Here is a 22,970-nt window from a genome sequence, read left to right on the forward strand (position 1 = left end):
TCAACTTCATCATGCCTGTAGTATGCTCTGTATGGAACCACAGTATCTAGAGCCATAGAATGGTTTGGGTTGGAAGAGACCTTAAAGATTTAGTTCCAACCCCCTGATTTGGCTCACTAGGGATGGTTTGGCAGCTGTCTTGCTACGGGCATATTGAATTTGCTTCCAAAGGGAGGTAACTGTGTTAGATCTACCACTGCGTCTGGAAGATGACCGTTCTCTCTCTTTAAAAGCTAGAGCTGCAATCCATGGCAGCATCTGAATTCTGTACTTGAGTATTTGAGATCTCTGCACTGCGTGTAAGAACTTCCAAGTCAGAATATCAGAAAGCCCGGCCAAAATATGTCCTACCAGAATTACTGCATGGCCTGAAGCAGCCCATATAAGCTGGTTTTATAGCCCATCGCAATTATTAGGCATCTGGATTCAATGGACACTCGGGGGAATGGTAAAACTAAAACTGAGAAACGGAACTCATCTTAGGCTTAGGTTAGAGTTTATTGGAACTGAGATGCCTAATTTGGAAGTGAAAGGCTTAAACTTCTTGTCTAGGGGAAACTTACTTGGTGATTTGGGCTCTTTTTATATTAATTAACTGCTATTTTCTTTTAAAGGAACCTTTCCCTGACACTTGTGTTTTAAGTTTCTACATCAAATAATCTTGACAGGGATTCTTGAAATTTCTTAAATGTAATGACAGAATTTTGCAGGTAAATTTGTTTTCAGTGCAAAGTATAGAAGAACCAACATTTTACCTCAGCTGTTCAGGAGTAATGTTTTGCTTGTAGCGTTTGGGGTAGAATTTATCTAAGACCTGGTGGAGAAGATGCTGCATTTTCAATTGTGATGTTCCCCCAGGACTTGAAGATCCTGTTCGATCCAAATCCCCATATTCCACCTAAGACAACATTATAGTTAATAGCACCAGAACTATGGGGGTTTTTGTGCAGTAGAACATTCCATGAATTCCCATACCGATAACTACTATATTTATTAGTCACGCAAAAAGACACCATTAGGCTGGGGAATTTTGTCTACAGTATTTACCATAGTAAAGGTATACAACAGAGCAATTACGAAGGATATGACTGCCCAGGGAATTCTTTACTGATCTAAGAATGTGAAACAAGATATCAGCCAGCTACTTTTTGTAGGGAGACCCTTCTGTGTAGCTGCCAAGCTTTTGGGGTTTATTGTCAATTGGCCAGTTAAAACAACAGTGTATTTGTAAATAGTTTGGACAATGTTCCCAGCCTCTTCATCTCAGTTTACACTGCTTTAACAAATGCAACAAGCAGTTTCAGCTCAGAAAGAAACTATTATCCTGCTTATCATGCCCACAACCCACACTGTATGTTTTATGTGATAAAATGCTAAATGCAAGCCTGGAGGTCTAATGCAAGGTCCCACAAGACGCTCTTCCTGAGTAAGAGGCTATTGGCAGTGCAACAGGGAAAGGTTTTACTATTAATGGAATTTCAGTAGTGATACTATTTCCATATCTCTACTAAGGCACTCATTGGAGCAGTTCTGGGATAGTCCAGCTTCACTGTTTTTTCCAATATTTTCCTTCAGAAGGAAAGGAGAAGCACTCCCATAGCAAATTTCCCTGCAGCAAAAGGTGTTGTAATAACACACGTATGCTGGTATAATTGCATGGTACATCTCAGACTGTTTGATAAGAGAAAACACTTTTGATGTAAAAGATAGCTGCTTAGTCAAAGATATTCAGCGTATAGCTGAAGTCCCTGGAGGGCAAAAGGATTTCTGCCCATAGTCATACTCACCTGAGCCATCAAAGCCACCATTTCCAGAGCTAATTCCTTATTTACAGGAAACCTTCCATTGGCTATTTCATTGCTGACTTGGAAGGCCAGTAGCAACCGCTCACGGTCTGTCTCACCTTTGGCCTGGCTCCGAAAATATAGCCTAAAAAGCAGAAGGTAAAAAGATATTGTGAACTGAAAGCAGAGGTGGGAACTTTGATCAAAGTGAGTATAAATAAAAGTAGGTTGTGGGTTTTTTCCTCCTCCTTCTCCAAAGTGAACTTCGTGTATTGCAGAGGTACTGGACAGAGATTTGGAAGCCAAGGTGCTTCCCTTATGGACAAGATTTGGGCAACTCAAAACATGCCTTCTAGCTTTTGAAGCCATTTGAATTCTGTAAGCCAACCACTTCAAGACAGTGAAGCCTTATTAAACTAAGGTAAATCAGTGTCTGTCCATCGCTATCAAGCATAGACAGGTAATATTTAAGATATGGCCTTCCCTGTTTATCACAGAGTACAGAACTACTCTGCTCTACACGTATAAACTTCTACATGGCAGTATTGTAGTCTTGTTATTTTTGTCAGCTTTGTTTTGACCACTTACACTGGTATTGTTACTAAAAAAGTCTTCTGTCTGTTTGCTTCAGCAGAAAATAGAGACCCAGTTAGCAGGTTTTATTTCAAAAATTGAAGAGGCATTCTTGAAAATCAAAGCTTCCTACTATTTTTTATTCCCTTCACACTTGCCATTTCTTTGACCTGGTATAGCAGGATGACTAACGGGGGTTAGAGATATCTGCTTGGGGAACGCTTCCCAGAACCACTCCTCATGCATGCCTATTTACAGCCCACACCATCTAATTCATATATTAATTCAAAGCTGCATCTATGATGATATATTCCACAATACTACACAAGATATTAATTCCAGTGGATCAGTTTATTTTTATGTCACTGTAAAATTGATAACACCATTAGGACCATATCGACCTTATCACGTCTTATCAGAGTCCTTGATGTTCGCACAGCCCAACCTTGGAAAGGCCTTATCAAAACATCCTTGCTGTCCAATCTAGGCACATTCCAGTCCAATAAAATAATACCACAAAGTTTCACTCCTGACACTTTAAAAAACACTGCCTTCTGGGTCAAAAACAGTAACTTCTTCCACCTCTGTTATACCAACTAACAAAGCTGACAGAAATTTGTTTCCACCACTACACTCAACAAAATCTTCATACATTCAATGCAGAACCCTGTCTCTTTTTGGTTTTGGGGTGGCCTTTGTTTTGTCTGCAAAGAGACTTCACATGCAGAAAGCTGTTCCTTGTTCTCATACACAGCTCTTCATTCACTAATTCAGAATTCCTGTCTGTATTACAAGTGATGAAATGACGTTCCAGTTTTTGATTTAGATCTTTGTCTTGTACTTTCCTTCTCTACCATCTCTCGTCATCTAACTTTTAACATTTCTTTCTTTATAAAGTCTGGGCACTGCTACTACATGTCTCTTCTACAGCTCATGTGATTTAGAACATTGTTCTTCTATCTTTTTAATCTTTGTGATACTTCACTTAATTGCAAGTTTCAGCCTATTCGTTTTTACTGGTGATTTTCCCCCCAGGTCTCTTTTCCTCTCACCTAACCCATGTTATTTAATTATGTTTTAGGATCTAGGCAAATGAAATTGTGCCAAGTATGTCTCACTGTGCTACAGCTAGTTCTTCACTTATTTTAAATCTGTTCTGCTATTGCAAAATGGTTTGGGTTTTACCTCTAAGCCATATACCCTCTTTTATACATGTACCACACACAAAAATCAACACATCTCATGTAGGATTTGAATGAATCTTAGCTAGTTTTGGCACTAACAGTACTATTTTTTTACTATCAGTTACTGGACATCTACAGAGATATATGCAGTATAGAAATATTTAATTAACAGCAGTAGTGAGGCCAACCAACGAATCACAGTACCTGTTCTTATAGGTTAACTTCACAATTCTTGTGCCACCTTCATATTTCCCAGGATGCAATTCTTTTAAGGCTTGTTCCCATTTAGAAATGATATCACAGATCTTTAAAAAAATACCACGGAGAGAGGAGAGACAAACTGAGGTGAAACGCATAGTCAAGGCTTGAGGGGAAAATAAGTGAAAAAAGTGTTGCAGAACACAGAAAATAAAGAAACAGACTGGATCAGCATAAACACAGCCAGAAGCGATGATTCCTTTTTCTGTTGCACAGTATGTAAAAATCAAAGCCTTCCAACTGAAAACTCCAGCTCTAATCAGCTGGGAGCACACGTGTTCTGGTCTGGTAGCAACTCTGTGGCTACATCTATGTTAGCAAGTAGCAAACCTCAGGAGGAGCAGATCTGCACAGTGAAACACCTGTTCCTAAGACTCTATGCCCACGCTACATGAGTTTCAAAGGGTTTTTCCTTTGCACTAGCTTTGGTCTTATCAAATGGCGTGAAAGCCCACTACTGTGTTGGATCACACCTTCCAGTTCACATTTCATGTACAAAGGATCCATTTTGTGCTCTCTAAGGTTGCTCCTTAATGCGAAACAAAGCATGATTAATAAGAATGATTGGTAAGTTTGCTTCAAAAGTGCCCTCCTGAGCCAAATTAAAGCACTAACGTATCTTCTGAAGAGCAGCTGTCTACATGCATGGCTAAACCAAACTCTTGTATGTGAATGTCTGAACTTTGGGTATATTTGATCCTAGATTCCACCTTTGTAACTCAGACATATTTTTAGTAATAGCATGATTAATTTCCTTGATCCATTCAGCTCCTGTTGGTTGTTCCAGTCCTTTTACCAGTGGTCTAATAAAGGCCTCTGCTTCTCTTCTGATAGTATCTCAATAAAAGGAATGCGAACATAAGCAGCCACATTAAATACATAATCAGATATTCTAATCCTCCCTTAAGCAGCTATTGAGGTTGCCTTGGCAAGTAAATAATAACCAGTTAATAACCAGTAAAAGTGATACCTTTGATTGTCTTAGTCTCCTTCGTTTAATATCTCATCTCTCCAAATGGTGGTTCAATTACTAGCAAAGCTCCAGATTATCTGATCTATATTAGGCCATGAAAGTAAAATATAAAATTTGGCACTGTCTGTGGTAGTTTCCTCTTCAAAAAATCTAATTTTAAATTATTGGTATCTTATCCCTTCATTGCCCAATATGAAATTTTATGCTGTGTAGAACTGAATGTTTATGTTCCTTACAGGTACCGGGGCATCTTCAAAGTTCCCAGTACCACTGTTCCTCCATCAGTGTTGTATGACAAATTGTTCTCCCACATTTGTACCCAAATCCGACGTGTCTCATTCACGGCTGCTAGCCTGCTCACTCAAGGCAGTCATCCAGCTGTAGCATGGGTAAAAATCTCCATATGAAAGACACAGATGTTAATACTTTATCTGCTTTCTTTTTCCCTTGATCTGAGGCACTCCTCTCTTTTTTAAAGTGAAGGCATGCTCAGTAGAGCTTTCTTTCCCAAGTACACTCATCAACAATGAAAGCCTGAGTTATCTGGAGATAGCAAGGAGATCCATTTATTGGATTATGTAGTAATTTACACAGACATGCCAAGAGACTCACAGCCTAACATAAATTTGTCTCAATTAGAAGTGTCACCTTTGATGTTAGTTGTGATACCTGATCATGCTAGCTAGCTCAGTCATGTTTTAATTTTGTAGTCAAGACAAATTAAACTTTAATATGTGCTAAAGTTAAAGAGTTTTAAAAAATTGACCAATTTATCACCTACTAAAACGGAACATGCTTTGTCTTAACTAGGATCTCAGACTAGACTGAGTTAATTATAGAATCATTTAGATTGGAAAAGACCTTTAAGATTGAGTCCAACCATTAACCTAGCACTGCCAAGACCACCACTAAATGTCCCTGAGGGCCGCACCGACACATCTTTTAAATGCTTCAAGGGATGGCAACTCAGCCACTCCCCTGGGCAGCCTGTTCCAATGCTTGACAAACCCTTTCAGTGAAGAAATTTTTCCTCATATCCAATCTAAAACTCCCCTGGCTCAACTTGAGGCCATTTCCTCTTGTCCTGTTACTTGGGAGAAGAGACTGACAGTACTCCCCTCGCTACAACTTCCTTTCAGGTAGTTGTAGAGGGCAATAAGGTCTCTCCTCAGTTTCCTCCTCTCCAGGCTAAACAACCCCAGTTCCCTCAGCAGCTCCTCATAAGACTTGTTCTCTAGACCCTTTACCAGGTTTGTTGCCCTTCTTTGGACAGGCTCCAGCACCTCAATGTCTTTCTTGCAGTGAGGTGACCAAAACTCAACACAGGATTCGAGGTGTGGACTCACCAGTGCCGAGTACAGGGGTACAACCACTCCCCTAGTCCTGCTGGCCACAGTATTTCTGATACAAGCCAGGATGCTCTTGGCCTTCTTGGCCACCTGGGCACACTGCTGGCTCATGTTCAGCCAGCTGTGGACCAATATCCCCAAGTCCTTTTTCCACTAGGCAGCTTTCCAGCTGCTCTTCCCCAAGCCTGTAGCATTGTGTGAGGCTGTTGTGACCCAAGTGCAAGAATTAATATCTGATCTCTGAATACTAACCTTGGTAGACCATACCCAAGTGTATTTGGTCTTGCTGCATTAAGAAAAAATCATTAGCTACTTAGCAGCTCTTTAAAGATGTATGCTGAATGTAGCAGAGGGAAAAACAATATACCTTCATGTTACCCTGCAGACAGTGTTCCAAATTCCTGCCAGAGGGATCATCTGTGAACAGAGAAAATCCCATGTGGGATGGCTTCCTCATTCCTGTCTCCTGGTTCAGTCGCTGGATGAATTCATCAACTGTTGAGGAACCATCAAAACCCACAACCTGCAATGGAAGAGGAGTTAGTTGAGGATAACTTTCAGTAAACATGACATTGATGGGCATCATAACTAGTGCAGCCTGGTTTCCTAGTCTGATGTCTCAGGATTGATTGCCAACTCCAGTGACAGCACCTGCATATTGTCTCCCTTCACACTGCATTCTTTCTCAGTTACTGAGTCACTTATGACATCTCTCCCTTTTCCCCAGCTACCTTTTATTCCTAAGACCTATAGAGCTGGGGCTGGATTCCTTTCCTTTTCTCAGAAAAAAAGGCTAAAATGGCAAGGAGGAGAAACAGTGTATCTCTCAGTATCTGACGTGTATTAAACACCATGGTGCTTCCTACTCACATGAAGGAGGCAGGTTACAGTGCAGTCCTCTAGTGCCCAGAAGAAAGGAAGCTGTGGTGGCTCACCTGGTAGGTTCCATTCATGAAGTGCACTGGGATGCTGAAGGGGAGTGAGTGGTGGTAGGGATTTCTCAGCAGGATGGACACAATCTCCATCCGGGAGGGCTTGGCTTCCCGCTCACCAGTCTGCACAGTGCGGTCTACTGATCTCTGGCAGTAGATGGCATACTTGCCTATTTCACTCCTAGGTGAAGAAGTGCAGATAAATCACAAATATGCTTCAAATGCCATGTCCTCTTCCATTTCCCATGCCATGACAAAGCATTCCTCCCTTAGGCTTTTGCTCAAGCAAAGATACATCTCTGCAGATATCCCGGTTCATCCCAACAGCTCAAGTGAAAAGCTACAACACAAACCTAAGCTCCAAGGAACTGTAAAATTAAGGTAGACAGCGGATTCTAGGAAGCACAAGAGCATTCCCTGCTCCTAGCTGGACTGGACATAGCATAGGAATATCCTCTTCTGTACCCTGCTGCCATCATAGCATCCATTAAACCAAGACCAGTTCACCTTCAAACTCACTGTCATGCCAGCAGAATTTAGTTACTATCATGTCGAGTCCTGGTAAGTATTAATAAGTTGCAATGCATTAGTCTCGCTTACAGGGTTATATGTTTATCAACTTACATGGTTATACAAACCATAAGTTTCCATGTATTAACCCTATCTACCAATCAAGAGACTCAACAGAGATTCAAAGCAGGCTCAGATTTGTTGACAGTTCAGTACAGTATAGGGATAGTTATTAACGTGATCAGTTTACTGAAGAGAATGCTCTATTGAACAGCACCAAAAGGATGTGTGTCTAAAGCCAGGCAAGAACAGTCAATTACACCTTTTGCAAAAATGTTAAGAATGCATATTCTGCATAAATTCTGAAACTGAAGGATTTCTATGGATTTATAAGCACTTTGCAGGGGAAACTAATTCCATTCAAGATACCTCCAGGAGCTCAGTACATGATTAAATCTCCAGTTAAATCCTGGCAAGCAACATGGAAGTCAGGAGCTCTGGCTTTCCACTGTAGCAACGTATCGCTCATTATGTACCTCCCCAGTAACGTGTTTGAACAATTTTCATATAGAGAACCTTGATTCAATGAGAAACTGTTGTGTCTGGCTTCCAAACGCTCCTGAGTCCTGCGTCTTCTAACCTAGAGCTGTGCTCCACGTTTCTTCCTCTCAGAGATTTGAAAGGTGAGCTTAAAGTATATATCATGAAAAACGATAGCTAAAATGAAGATCTAGTGTAAATCTAGACCATAGGCATTATGTGGTGTAAACACTCTGGTGTCTTGTTTGCTGTATGAAACAGGGAAAGCCTATCTATTTAAACTGGTCAAGAAACAGCTGCACCTGCTCCACCTGAAGAGACAGAAGTATTCCCAAAGCTTGGCAGAAGGAGCTAAGTCCCGTTTAGCAACTGTTCTCAATCTAATCTAAACTACAGATGAATATAAGCACAGTTTGTTGTAATTTCTGTATGTTTTTTTTCTAGCCTTTATAATTGTTCATAGCTGGATTGTATAAATACATTTCCTCTTTGGTTCTGCTTGAAGTTTATTTGTTGATAAAGGCACTTTTAGCCTGAGAACATGGCAGACCATCAGCATAGTAATGCTCAAAACTGATGCATTAAATCAGTTTTGCAGAGCCCAGCACATCCTTATGAAATTCCATAGTACTTAACAGTAAAGCAGCTCCACTACTGAGTTGAACGGGCCAGTTTGGGAGCTGGTACTGCACAAGTCTGAAGGGATGGTTTCTAATACCAGCCAGAAGATCCCTAACATGCTGCCTTAGACAATGGAGGGAGTGCCTGAACATCAAGGGGTGCCTGATACCTGTATTTTTCCTTCTGAGAAGAAATATCAAATGTGAGGCAGCATATAAGGAAATAAAAAAAATAACTCGATAGGAGAAGTACACAGATGTTCTTTAAATGTCAGGACACTTTTAGCGTGAGTTCCAAAACAGACTTAGGCTGAGTATTTGAACATGAATATTTGTTTGAAATTAAACCACTCTTTTACCTATATCTTAGCAGCAGTATATTGTTGCAAGAGACAACTAGACATTTCTAGCTGTGACCTTCCCACCAAGGACACAGTGAGATATGCTGACGACCAGATCACCATGGAAACAAAGAGCACTGCATGAACACTGGAGAGCAGTTTATTGCTGTTACAGTAGACCTTGCACTGTTTTCTTATAGGGGAAAGTGTTACACTTTGAAGAAGTAACAACAACAACAACAAAAAAGAGTACTAGCATAGATTTCAGGTTTGTGCATTTTTCCTAACTTTTTATGGTTCCCTGAGATGTTCTCTGCCTCATTTTTGTTCTGTCAGTACACCTGCTAATCTGACAGCAGAATGTGATCATCTAGAATTCTAGTAATTCCTTCTGAATAATTATTTTGCTCTGGTTTTCTGTCAATAAAAGAAAGTAGCTGCATCAGCAATAAAACTCCCTGTGTAGCTCCAGTTATATCTGCAAAAAGTTCTTTTGCTGGTATAGGTCACTCAGCTTTATGAACTAGCTTAAATGACAAATTAATGTGAATGACTGAAGGGGTACAGCTTGATAGCATTGGGAACTTTCTGTCCCCTCCCTCAACTTATTTTTGCAGGTGTGAGTTACAAAATTGTTTCCATCTTTATCCATAGTGGATGCAAAAGGCAACCAGCTTAGCAGAAGAAAATGGTAAGGCTGCAAGTCTTTACCTGGGGTCTGCATGTCGCTGCAAGTGCTGTTTGATGTACCAGAGGAAGTGATGTTGAGGCAGGAACAGAGGAGCACACAAAGCCAGGAGTTGCCAGCACTGTGAACATAAAACTGACGTCATTCTTGTTCTCTACTTCTTGCCTGTTGTCTTTCATAGAATACTGCAACCAAAACGTTGGATGGTGACTAGTGCTTTTTGGGAGTGACTGTTTTAGACATGTAGTTCAAGACACTTCAAAGGAAGCCATGGTCAGAGGACAGACTGCTCTCCAATACCTCAACCTGGACTCTAAGAAGAGGTGTTCTACATTATTAGCTACTTTTGAAAATTTTGATTAGTGTAACCAGAGCTGAGCGAATGATTAAGTCTTAAATTAATACTTTTTTCCTATTTCTAACTGCAAATGATAACAAAGAATACACTGGGGAATTTTGTTTCAAATTAGACCCATTATTCTTCAACCAGATTGTATTTTCTCATTTGAGCTGGGAATATTATAATCAAGTATGTACATTCATGCTGTAACTTATTCATTTGATTTACCTAATAATTATAGTGCAAAAATCAGATTTCATTCTTAATAGCAAAATTCATGATTTGCATGCTGTTGATGAACTAAAACGGAAAACAAAATTAATACCATGTGACAATTATAGCTAGTCAACACGAGCTATGAATTTTGATTCTGAATATGGTCGAATAGATCATTTGCAACTGGTAAATGGTTAAATTAAAACTAAAATTTATTTTGCAAGTAGTTACATTCTCAGTGTTTTTCTTTGCACATCCGTGCTGAGATTCTCTTCCCTTCAGCACACCTTTAGCATCTGCACAATTTCATGAGAACCAGTTCCATTTTTTGCAATTTGCTAATTATTAAAAACATGGAATGAAATAAAAACTATTTACAGAGTGGAAGTGACAAAAGAGAACCCACCTGAATGACTGAGTGGTTCTGGGGTTGTCGACAGCTGGTCTGTTTAACAAGCTGACAGTAAATTTCATTCTGCAGCTCAGTATGCGTCAAGCAGACCTGCAGCGCTGTCTGGGCAAGTGACACATGGTAATCAATAGAGGGGGCCTCCACAGGGACATTGATGAACAGCTGACAGGACTGTAAAAGAGCAGAAGATCATAAATGCCACGAATACAGTGACTCTTCTCTGGTACCTACCTTCCAGGCCAGGTTCCCCAGATGTGTTACAAACAGTAAATGAATTATTCTAAATAACCTTGAGAGCAGGGAGGAAAATAAACACTTAATTCCTATCCCTCCCTCTTTAGTTATGGCAACTAGAAAATTCACTCAACAAGTCAGCAAGAGAACTGAGGGGGAAATGTGCTTCCCGCTTTCCATGCCTGTGCTTTATCTTGCTAAGACTGTCCAGTCTTACCGCTGATCTTACACTTGTAGAGTGCAAAAATCAAATCTCCAATGGCTTCACCCTTAGTCTTAATGACACAACTGAGTTTTCCAATAAATTGTTTGTTTCCTTCAATCCAACTATCAGAGAGGAAAGAGGAAGATGAGGCTAAATCTGAAGCATAAAGTCTGTGGGGGACATTGTTCCTAAACCCAGACTCCCTACAAGGAAAAGTTAAAACTTCCAGAGAATGAATGACACCTAATATCCAACTGTCCTATTGTAATTAAATGACCCAGCAGGCCTGTCTAAAGCAACCAATGGTGACAGTAAATGACCAAACAATGTTCTTGCCCCAACAAAACAGTAAAATAACTGAAAACCATGCAATGTCCCTTTAAATACCTTAAAAAGTTTCAGAGCTTCAGTCTGCAGAGCCTCTGATGGCAGAGTGGTGAGGGATGTGTGCAACCCATCTTTACTGTAGCACAACATAGGATGCTTCCACAGAGGAGAATCTGAGGTAGCAGATGGGCAAAAACATGCAGTGTCAGAAACAGAAGAAAGATAACAGTGTCCATGTTGAAAAGGAGCCTTGCTGAAATGGCAAAACACCCAAGGAAGCAGCACTGCATTTGACCACATTTATCTTTGCTGCCACTTCATCGATTGCAGCAAAGCCTGCCATGAACAAGGAGTCACCAGCAGCATTAGCCATCAGCAGAAAGAAGTATTGCCATCCTCAATCCTGCTGTGTTAGAGCTTCACATCAGCTGTATTCTGGTGAGAAACCACTCAGCTGTATGTTCAAACAAGAGACACAAATTCTGCCAGGGCAGCTGCCTGCAATGGGGTATCTTTGTTAGTGCAATTTGCTACTCAACAGTAAGCAAGGTTCACATATAGGTCTAGGAATATGTGAGCGTGCAGGAAAAGAGTATTAAGTATGAATGCATATGTTAATACACATTGGAGAACATGGTGCATAAACATACATGAACACCAAGTATCAAAGATAAAGAAGAACAGATGAGCATGAATGTATGTGTGAGGGTTTACATGTGCAGAGGAACAGATGTGAAGGCAAGTGAGTATTTAGAAGAGAGCATGCGTTTATATGGTCAAGATTCCCAGAAAAGGAAAATCAGGACCAACAGTAACAGGAAAAATTAAAGCCCCCATTCTTTTTTTAATTTTAATTAATGTTACAGACATTTCAGATGCTTTGATAAATGATGTGACAATGTGATGGACCTGTCTAGTTTCACTACAATGCCTGTATCCTCTCTGAAGATGTTACTGTGGAACTAGGGGAGCAGGACGCTGTATCATACACTATTCTACTGAGAATCCTCTTTCCTCATCTTTGGCTGGATTAAAACTGGGAATTGAAAACGCCCTTTCTTATACTTCGCTACCACAGAAAAGAGTTTGTGGTTTCTACTTACCGGGGTCTCCCTCTGCATCCAATAGTTTTCCAATGAGTTGTTCATATGATGTGCCCACTGTGGCATTACTGCTACCAGCTGCTACAGTCAGATGGTACAGCCAGGTATTCTAGGCATAAGGGGACAATGGTATGGGTCAATTCAGACCTTGTTTACTGCAAACAGGTTTAGTCTGTATGCGCCGTTTGATTGCTGATACCAAAAAGATTGTGGTTTATACCTTCTCTTGTTTGGTGCGAATCAGTAAGTATGTGGGACTCTGGTCCTGTGGGTGAATCACCAGTGTACAGTGAGATGAGAGAAGTCCTCCACCAGCGGCTTCATAATCTTCATCAGAGTCACAGGAACGGTCTACCTCTTCCACTTTGGACTCACGCATAGGTAGGTGCCCTAGGGGACACTTATAAGAAGGGGAAGCAAGTTAGATAAGTGTAGCTAATCTCCCACTACGGATAGGGAACACCGGGAAAGAAAACTGAGGTCAAAATGTTAAAGAGTTCTGTAAAATGTAAGGAATGAACTATTCAGTGTTTAACTAATGTAATTCTATAATCTTACATGTCTATAGAATCTCTTCTCTTCCATGAACTAAAGTACTTACAAACTGTGTTACTGTAAGGAAAAAAATTATTTTTCCTGGGAGAGCATCTACAGGTCAGAATGAGAATATGCAAATAAAAAGATGGTCTTTCCCATAAGGTACTCTTTTCTTCCCATTACACTTGTCTGTTGTGTTTACATCATCGGTTCTGCAAGGTAGGATGTGTTTTCTGATGGTCGGTTGCTCAGTATCTTGAGCCACTGCTTTCCAATCCTGGTCAGACTCTCTGCTTGCTACTGGAAAATAAGTACTTTCAAAATTGCATAAATAGGTAGATGCAGACAAACAGAGGCTATCTCCTGTGCTAACTCTGGAGATCAATCCCAAGTACGAGTCATAGTAGTCCCTGACATTCTAAAACTTGGGGTTTGACATCATCAAAGCAAAGTAATGGACTATTGGGCCAAGCTTCCAGAAATGGTAGCACATTACACTGATTAATTGACCTCCCTCTTCCCATGTTGTCATTGCTACTCATTTTCAGGATGGTACGCAGAATGTATCAGCTACTGTGTAAGAGTCTGCCCTTAAGGCCTCACAAGACAAAAGGAGAAACAAGATATACAGTGATCTGAGAAAGAAGAGTCATTGCCTTTTAAAGTCTTTTGTCATTTTAGCTTTTTAAAAAAAATCAGAGAAAATATTGATTCTTTTTGTGGAGCAGATGCTGTTAGAAGAGGAGAAGTACAACCAAGGAAAAGCTTGAAGCATGAGACACAAAAACAGTAAAAGGCAAAAAAGCTTCAGAAGAAATGGGATAGGAGGATTCAGGAGCAAAAGGGGAAAAGGATTTACCTTATCTTCATGATTTCTATAGTAGTAGAAAGTTTTTCCAATCAGTGCACACCAGACCAGCTTAGAGTGACCATGCTTAACCTGTAAGGATGACAAAGAAATATGTATTGTTAACATCAGCAGTGTTGCTGGAATGATTTTCTAGGACTCCAACTTTCAATTCAACTCTCCCTTAAAACCTTGCCTATATTATTTGTTCTACGCTAATATGAGCTTCTCTCAAAACATACAGGGCACCACTTCCAAAAGCAAGTAAGTACCTCCCACTGAAGTAGATGGGACATAGGTGCTTATGGGAATGGGTCTAAGGTTTTGTGAAATATTTTACTTATTGACAGCAACTCGACATTTCTGTATCCTGAAATATAATATTAAGAATAACCTTTTTAAGAGTACAAAACCAAATCACCTAATCTCAGCAGGAAAAGACCAGTCAACATGTAGTTTAGGCAGCTGCTTCCTATTGCAGATGAACAAGCTTCAGATGCAGGCTGTCTTTAGCCATCTTTAGATGCTGACCAGAATTATATTAAAAACTTCATAGTAATTTGCTATGCAAAACTAGTCTGTGGGAAAGGCATAAAGCATAAGAATTTTCAGCCACTGTACTTTGTATTGATGTGCATGCAGTCTGTTATGATGGAAATAAATGCTAACCTAGAACCATACAAGCCATTTATTTGAAACTCTTCTATATCACCAAGTTAAGATCAATTAAATGTGACATTTAACAGCATTTCCTGATGGTTATTTTTTTTACTATGACATACCGTGAATTCTGTTGAAGAAAAGCATACAGAATCTAGATATTTGTTATTACTTACTAAGTGACAAAGTATCTCTCAGTAGCCTTGTATGTCCCACTCCTTATCCTTTATACAAATGTTCCTGTCTCTGAAATACAGAAATCTACTGCCGCTTTTCTTTCTTTCCCCACTCTTCTAGGAAGTATCAAAATACTAATTTCTTGCTGACATTTACTTTGCAAACCAATAAGCTGGTACACTGTCAATACTAAGCTAAACTGAATGAAGTAAGAAACAGTATTTTACCTTGGTGAGCCAACCTTTCACAGTAGGTTTAGCATCACTATGAGGAACATCAACAGGACTGGTCACTTGCACTCTCAGAAGACTCTGTAGGACATGAATCCATTCCTCCAGGATGTTGGGAGAGTCTGCTGTTAGGAAGTAGGTTCTCTTTTCTGTCACGAGCTGGAAGGAAAAGGAGTGAAGAAGTATAAATCTACACACCTACAAACCTTTTCTTCAGCTGCTGAGTTTCATTATCCCATAGAGATTATTTTTTTTTGGTGGTTCAGGAGGAATTTTGGCGGGGTAAGAAAAAAGGTGCTAGCCCTTAAAGCCCAAGTGAAAGAACTGAAACTCAGATGAATCAAATTCTCACAAGCTCTCTTGCTGTTTCTGTTGAATATTGCAGTGTTGTCACCTCTCTCATCCTTTTTTGTGTCTCTGCTCCTGCGATTTTTAATTTTAAAGGTTACTACATAAATCGGGTTTTTTTGCAGCCTTCACTTTATATTGCATTCTGCCTTCAATAGCTTATGACTCTCAGAGGAAAGATGCTATGAATTTAACAGTAATAAGCTTTAGCAACTTCAGTTCTGTAAGGGCAGAAGGTAGTTCACACTTCAGACCATATGCCTTTCAGAGTATGACAGAAACTTTAATGCTGCCTTTATAATGAAGTCCTCTAATAATAATGACTTAAAACTGAACCCAGTGATGGGCTAACTTGTGATACTTAGTAAATCAAATTCTAATGGGAATCCAACACTTCAGATGTTTCTTCAGATCCCCAGGCATGTGAAGTCAGGCTAGAGCTCTTGTGAAATGAGTCTTTCATAAAGAGGAGATCCTAGGTGCTACCTAGTTTTAACTTTTATAAGAATAACTTTTCCCTACAAATTTCAAGCTCTCAGTCCTAACTGCAAAAAAGGAAAGTGCTATGGTGTAAACCAAGACAAAAATAAAGGAGAATTTCTTTCCATTTCAAAAGCTGTATTTGAGTTAACATTTAGCTCTTTCCCCATTATTTATTGAACTAACTGCCTGGCTTGTGCCAGGAAACAGAGGTCAGCTCATATTAATTGAGATTTACAGTACCATCAGCCTGAAATAAGTGCGCTCTTACCCAGCCACGAGGTGTGTCAAGATGAAAAAACAACACTTACCTGGAATGTTTGGGACCCTTCACCTCTGACAATTTGACATGAGGAATTCAGCTCCATCTGCCCTTGTGGTTTGCGGATAACATCACTCTGAGGAAAGAAAAGCAAACAACCTTTTCAGTAGGAAAAAAACCCTCAGATGAACCTTAGGAGTACTTAAATACAGCATAATATGCATGTGCAGTTGGAGTCTGCATTCGTGAGCTGCAAAGGACAGCTGAAAGTTGCCAGGTTGAATATGAGACTGTGATCTTGTTGCAATGATGAAGCAAAAGTCTCCTCTGTAGTGGCAGACTATGTAACAAGGGTAATGGCAACAAATACTGTCTTACCCAGTTCAGATTGGACATTAGGAAAAAGAACCCAAAACCCCAAAACAGCCAACCAAACTCTTTCTCACTGGAAAGGCGACACAACACCAAACAGGCGCCAAGACAGTGGCTGAATTTCCACCTTTGGAAGTTTTCAAGATTCAGCTAGCCAAAGCCATGGGTGGTTTGATCTACAGCCGATGACAGTCCCCTTTCAATGCTTCAATGTATCAGCTGGGGTAGGGTCTTCCAGAAGTCACTTCCAACCAACAGTCTAAATTCTGCATATTTATGAAATTATTTTATATACGTATCTATACATATGTATAATTTGCTTGTGAATTCTGACGGATAAACCTAGTATCAGAAATAAAGATGCACTGTGAACTAAGGTGTATTTTTGTCTTGTCAGAATATGACAACACTGGGAAAAAAAAAGTTGAAAATATATCTTCTCAATATTCCTGACTTGTAAGCAAAGGTGTATATACACAGAAATACTGTGTAATTATGCAGGTATGGAGGAAATTGCTACTGACCAGAAGAAAAAATTATGGAAGGTGAATACCCCTAAATACAATTCTCTGCAATGTCACTGTGCACAGCAGAATAATCAAGGCCAACAATAGATGTGTTTTATGATTTATAGGAGTTTTGAGTGCATACTGCTAGAATTTTTGAAATAATGTAACTTCATTTGAAACAGTTGTGATTTATAAGAATATCTGGAAAAGTCTGAATGCACAAAAATGCTCTCTCAATATTGTTTCATTTATCATTGTAAGACAGCATTTTGCATGAAAGCCGATTTTCAATTTTACCCTAGTTTGCTAACACTTCCATGTCCATATGAAAGAATCCAGCCTTTTTCCCCCCTGTAGTTTTCCTCAGAGCCCCATACACTGACTCATGAGTATGTATTTATGCCCTCCTGGTACTGTAATTTTTTTCCTTTATTTTCATCTTAAACACGATCAAAGCTGGACCATGGTATGCCTTCTGCTTTTCATCATCTGTGTAAGGTTAACCTTGTGTCCTCATGAACAACCTTTCATGTCCTGGAAAAAGCCACCACAAGGAGCTTGCCTGCCTAAGCTGAGACCCACAGTTGAACCTGTGGGTCAGACATAAAGCTCTTTGGTAGGACATTCTGGGGGAAGCTTGCCCATGACTGTCCTCTCTGCCAGTGCTATCAGCCTGGAACCAGTTCTGCAGTCTTCCCCTGTGCCTTTAAATAGGAGTAAATATATCCCAGCGACTCACCGGAGACTTGTAGTACATGATTTGTCTGTTTCTCAGAACAAACCATCGTCTCTTCCACATCTTCACCTGGCTGCCCATTTTCAGCAAGTAACCTGATTTCTCCATGGGTTCCTGGAGGACACAGAGCAAAGGAGGTTATCTTGCACCTCTCAAAAAACAAAGAGCGCTGAAATCAAGCTCACACATTTGCTGCATCTCCATCATTTTCTGCTTTACTCTGCCTGATGGGAGTAGCAGCCATCCAAGGTCAGTGCTCTCTGCCCAACTTGGAAAGAGTCTAGACTATATGTGTAGCTGCAAACATCACATTGTGTTGTTTTAGTAAAGAAGGCATCTGAAGATCATTTCCCTGATTGTTTGAGGCACTGAAAACTTATTTGTCTTTCTACCATAGCAGGGATTTTCCAAAGAAAAGTGAAGGCTGGCTGTAAGCCATGATTAGATTCTTGTTCCTTTTCTGCTTTATCTCTTATATTCAATAGTACAGAATCTAATGCTGTCTGTGTTTGAGGGGGTTTTTCTAGGCCAAAATATTATACCCTTTCTCATTTCTTCCTCTGAATTTCCAAACTTGTTTTCTCACAAAAATGTAAGGCCATCACTAAAGTAGAATATGACTACAGAAAAACAGTAGAGGTCATCAGGAAAGAATACAGCCCTTGATGCTTATACTTCTACCTAACCACGTAACAAAAATTGCACCTACTTCTGAAGCATCAGATAGTGTCTTTTGATACAAACCAGCTGGACCAACAGCTCAGTCTGTTAGAACATCATGTTGCAGGGGATAATATGTTGTATAGTTCTGCTTCTTCTTTTACAAGGCCAAGGCTCAGTTTACATCCCTTCACGATGGTGAGGTAGCAAAACTTACAGTGCAGATGCCACCATCAGTGGAATAGGAAGATGTTCGCTGTAGCTTATGTTCTGGCTCTGAATAGTCTCCATCCAAGGAGTAGGCATCAGGAGGGATGGCATAGTCACTCTCAGAGCTCAGTGAGGACATAGATACACCTGTTCAAAATAAAGAAGAGAATGAGAATCATGGCTATACAAAAGCATGCACTGAATACTGCACACTGAAAAGGTTTTTGAGCTCAAACCATTAAGGCTTTTTTGTTCAAAAAGAACAAATCAGATCAGACTTTGAAAACTCAAGCCCCACTAACCAAACTTCTGAGACCTTTCCTTTTTTCTTAGGAAGACAAGGAGTGAGAGCGAGTTTTGGATACTGACAGAATATAAATTTGTTGCTGAATAAACAGAGATTAAAAATATTTTAAAAAATAATCAACGGACTTATCTAAAGCACAGACATGCTCTTTTCAGCTTGGACACATCCATTATAAAGCCTCAAGCCCCTCTCATTCAAACTAAAGAAAAGGCTCCCTCACCAGCAATGGGGCTTTGCTTTTTGTGAATCTTCCACTGGTCCATGGCAATACACAGACACATCAGCCAATGCATCACAACAGAATTTAAGACTACAACAAAATAGAATCCCATTTCAAGACTACCAATTGTAATGAAAATTCCGCCCAAGGATCCAGTTTACCCTTCCCAGCAGTCAAGAAAAATTTTCCCTAGTCAGAACCTGATGCCTCTCAAAGATGGGAAAGACTTGTTTACCAGTCAAGAAATTATCAGCCAGTGACAGAGACAAAAAACATCTTTAATGTGTCAGTACTAGTTTGCTTGTAAGAAGTCACAGAAAAGGTATGGATGGCTTCACTGGATATGTGATGAATTTGGGAGATCAATCCTTCTCACAGTCTTAGTTTAGCAATTGCCTGGATGGAAATCTACCAGCAGTAAAAACCCATCAAAGAGGATAGGTGTCTACTGAGTGGCTGTCATGTTTGCACACATTCTGGGAGAACTCATTAGCATCACCAAGGCTGAACATTTGCCTATGACTGATGATACCGTTCAGGACATCTTGTCTCACCATAAGGGCAGAGTTTGTGCTGCTCAGTAGCAATACTTCTACTTTACCTCTCTTCACTGCACGAGGGCTGCCTGGCACACTGGCTTTCCTGTTCTCAGATCCAGCAGTAGAAGTCCTGAAGCTGGCATGGGAGCCACAGTCATCATCAGAGCCTGAAGACTCATCTACGAAAGGGACATTGCTGATCTGCGTGGCTTTCTGGAAAACAGACCTGTATGGTCAGTGTGTGAGGGAAGAGTTTCCCCAGAACAATCTCTGCTTGATAAGGAGACAGAGCAATCAGTGCAGGCTCTTATTTTCACACTGCCTTCCCTGCTACTGTCCCAGACTCCTAATTTTCTCCCTTTCTAGTCTGAGAACTTCCAAGCTGGACTCTGATCTGTTTGGGTCTCCTTTGGTTATCCCTCCTACTGCTCCACAAACCTGTGCTTCCCCATAACCTCTCAAGAGCCCTCTTTCATTTCATTCGCTTGGCTACACCCACTATCACCGCCAGGTTTCCACAGCCTCACAGTGCACACTGCAGCTTCCTGGACCAAAACTTGCTGCAATGTTCCATATTCCTAAATACATTTACCACCTGCTACTCCTGCATTCTTTCGGTGTCCAGTACTTTCTGGCATTTTCTAATTTTCTTTCCTTCACTGCACAGCTTCATCCCATTTTCTCTCAAATTACTAGCAGCCCTGGGCCATACTTTTCATAACAGGAAAGTGAGGTAACTCCTTACCCCCTTCAGCGTAGTGTAGACCGGCACTGTCATATTTCTGTAGATTAGACAGGTAAATGGCCCAGAAGTTGAACATGAGAAATTGGAAACTGCAAAAATTTAGAGAAAGCAAGAGAACAAATAATACAAACTGCTGAAAAGGAGGAGGTTTCAACCTAGGTACAGCTATGTGTGTAAGAACATAGCCTCTTAGAACATCAAATAATGGAGGACTGCTATCTGGGACAGTCTGGCCTCAGAAAGGCCAGGGAATGTGTTATTAACTACATACAAATCCCAGAGACAGCTGCAATGCTCCTTCCATTTAGCCTGTAAGACATCTTACCCACCCTGTGCTCCCCATGGTACAATTGCAATCCAGTGTGCCACATCCAAACAGGTAAAAGCCGTAAAAGGGGAAGGTGATGGTTAATCACAAGACTAAAAGCAGGCCACAGGCATGCAGAGGCAGAACAGTATCGGCAAAAGTGGTGAAGGAGACAATGGAGTCCCTGAAAACATTACTGAGTGGAGGGGCTCAAACAGCCCAGTACCAACCACCCCTGAGATCAGATGTATCCTTCTCCCCTCCCTTCTTTATTGTGGCTATCTACTGTCACTGTAAACTCTCTCTAAGGATGGACCTTGTCTAGAACTTACAGCAGCTGGAAGCATCATTCACCGTGGCCACTTCAGACAACCGCATGCCAGACTTGGCCACAGCATAGATTCGACTCTCCTGAAACAATAATACCATGAACAGCAACAGTCAGGCAAAAACATGATTCCTGCAAAAATAAATGCTTGTGTTGCAGAACCACATACACAATCACACATTTACGCAGGAAGGAGGGCCCTCTGCCCTCTAAGAAATTGCTCTGTTCACCAGATGTTGCATTAGTTGAACCATTAGTGGAAATGCGCATCTGTGTGCGACTCCCTAAATCACAAGAGACTTAGCTTATAAATGCTACAGAAATAATCTCTACAGACTGAAACACCTACATGCAATTATCAACAAATTATTATATCATGCTTGGAAAAAGCTGTTGTTTCCACTTTATGAGCAATGCATTAAAATGAATCAAGAAGAGCCCTAAACCAGGACAATTTATTGAGTCACCACCTGCAAAGGATTTACATTCTCTGATAAGGGAATGAAAGAAATGCCTGGAATGATCTCAATAAGCCTAAGTCTCAGTTGTAACAACACATGGAGCTTTCAGTTCTCCAAGTGCTTCACAAATTGATAAAAAAATGTAAGGGATGAACCCAAACCTGTAACTAAATGCAATGTTAGTTACATCAACCAGTCTAAAACGGACAAATATCAAAGCTAGGACTCCTCTTGCTGCTCCTTAAAACATACAACCAACCACTACCAGATAAAAGACATATATATAAATGAAAGCACCTAAGACTACAAAGTAACCCCCCCCCCCAAAAAAAAAAAAAAAAGACAGAATTAGTATTTTCTGTTGTATGTGCCTTGTGATTTGGTCTCTAATGAAATACTAGGTGCATTTTTTCCCCCCAGACACTTCCTATTCAGGGCACATAATGGACATTTCTTACTGATTAAGCTGCTATTTAATATTCTATTAATGTTTTAGTGTTTTGATATACTTAAATGTGCCCTACTTGGATACACTTCTTGGTCCTGGTCTGAAAACAAGATATAGGATTTTTTCAAGTGATGTTCTTGACTATAATACTGCAATGCTTCATAAATATTAATAAAAAAAATTACAAAAACCCTGGGAGGGACACTGATAGGTGCTATCACTGTTTTCCAGAAAAGGAACTCGGACATAGGTTCTTTGAAGTATCCAGTATCTTTGGAGTACCCATTTCAAGAGGTCCAAGACCTGACTTCTTGAAGATTTAGCATCATATAACATTGCTTGTAATGAAATCAACTGAATACAATTGCAGCAAAGAAGTGCGCAGTGCTTGTCTAATCAAATTTACTTGCCAAACTCAAGATAGACATTCAGAAGGCATGTGTAGCTGATGATCACATGTGAAAAATTTAGCTTAAGGGATTAGAAGAACCTTACATGGGAACTCTAGATCAGAGAAAGGAGTAGTAACCAATCTCTGAGATGTATTTCCCTTGTTCCAAGTGAGTACACTGTTCATGACATCTTTTTGACTTCTGCAGAAAATAAAACAGACATCTTGAAAACTGCAGTTTCTTTTACTACACTGTAAATCAGCTTCATCCCCAGCATAGTTCCATGTTATGGACCGAATTAAGAGATTCCTTTGGAAAAAAAGCTGTGATTGTACTGGGGTTTAAACTGGTATCATAAAGGGCATAACTAAAGATCACAAATAATGTTTTCATAAAAAAAAAAACCCTAAAAATAAAGACTAACAATGAGTGCTTGCCTTTGCACCTTCAAAAAACCACTTGTTTTCAATTTTCTTTTTTAAAGGCATAGGCAAATGATGGAATTATCTCCTTTGATACTACATTGACTTCCACAGATTTTGCCTATTTAGGAGACTTGTGAGGCAGTCCTGAAGGGCCAAGGAGTCTAGGAAGGCTGGACATTCC

General features: G+C 40.2%; 1 protein-coding gene across 1 annotated transcript in view; it reads right to left on the bottom strand.

Annotated features, from left to right (window-relative positions):
• Positions 1–22,970, bottom strand: part of PLEKHH1 (pleckstrin homology, MyTH4 and FERM domain containing H1) — a 53,843-nt gene that overhangs the window by 5,908 nt on the left and 24,965 nt on the right. The window contains exons 8-25 of the mRNA XM_055791521.1: positions 21,068–21,146; positions 20,429–20,517; positions 19,746–19,896; positions 18,625–18,764; positions 17,751–17,861; positions 16,180–16,266; positions 15,038–15,199; positions 13,986–14,066; positions 12,810–12,989; positions 12,590–12,698; positions 11,547–11,659; positions 10,715–10,891; positions 9,776–9,873; positions 7,057–7,234; positions 6,489–6,644; positions 3,746–3,846; positions 1,788–1,929; positions 756–898 (exon numbers count right to left, since the gene is read on the bottom strand). Coding sequence (XP_055647496.1) covers positions 756–898; positions 1,788–1,929; positions 3,746–3,846; positions 6,489–6,644; positions 7,057–7,234; positions 9,776–9,873; positions 10,715–10,891; positions 11,547–11,659; positions 12,590–12,698; positions 12,810–12,989; positions 13,986–14,066; positions 15,038–15,199; positions 16,180–16,266; positions 17,751–17,861; positions 18,625–18,764; positions 19,746–19,896; positions 20,429–20,517; positions 21,068–21,146 — 2,297 coding nt within the window. The remainder of the gene's footprint in view (positions 1–755; positions 899–1,787; positions 1,930–3,745; positions 3,847–6,488; positions 6,645–7,056; positions 7,235–9,775; positions 9,874–10,714; positions 10,892–11,546; positions 11,660–12,589; positions 12,699–12,809; positions 12,990–13,985; positions 14,067–15,037; positions 15,200–16,179; positions 16,267–17,750; positions 17,862–18,624; positions 18,765–19,745; positions 19,897–20,428; positions 20,518–21,067; positions 21,147–22,970) is intronic.

The sequence above is a fragment of the Falco peregrinus genome, chromosome 1, assembly GCF_023634155.1.
Source record: "Falco peregrinus isolate bFalPer1 chromosome 1, bFalPer1.pri, whole genome shotgun sequence".
Lineage (NCBI taxonomy): Eukaryota > Metazoa > Chordata > Aves > Falconiformes > Falconidae > Falco > Falco peregrinus.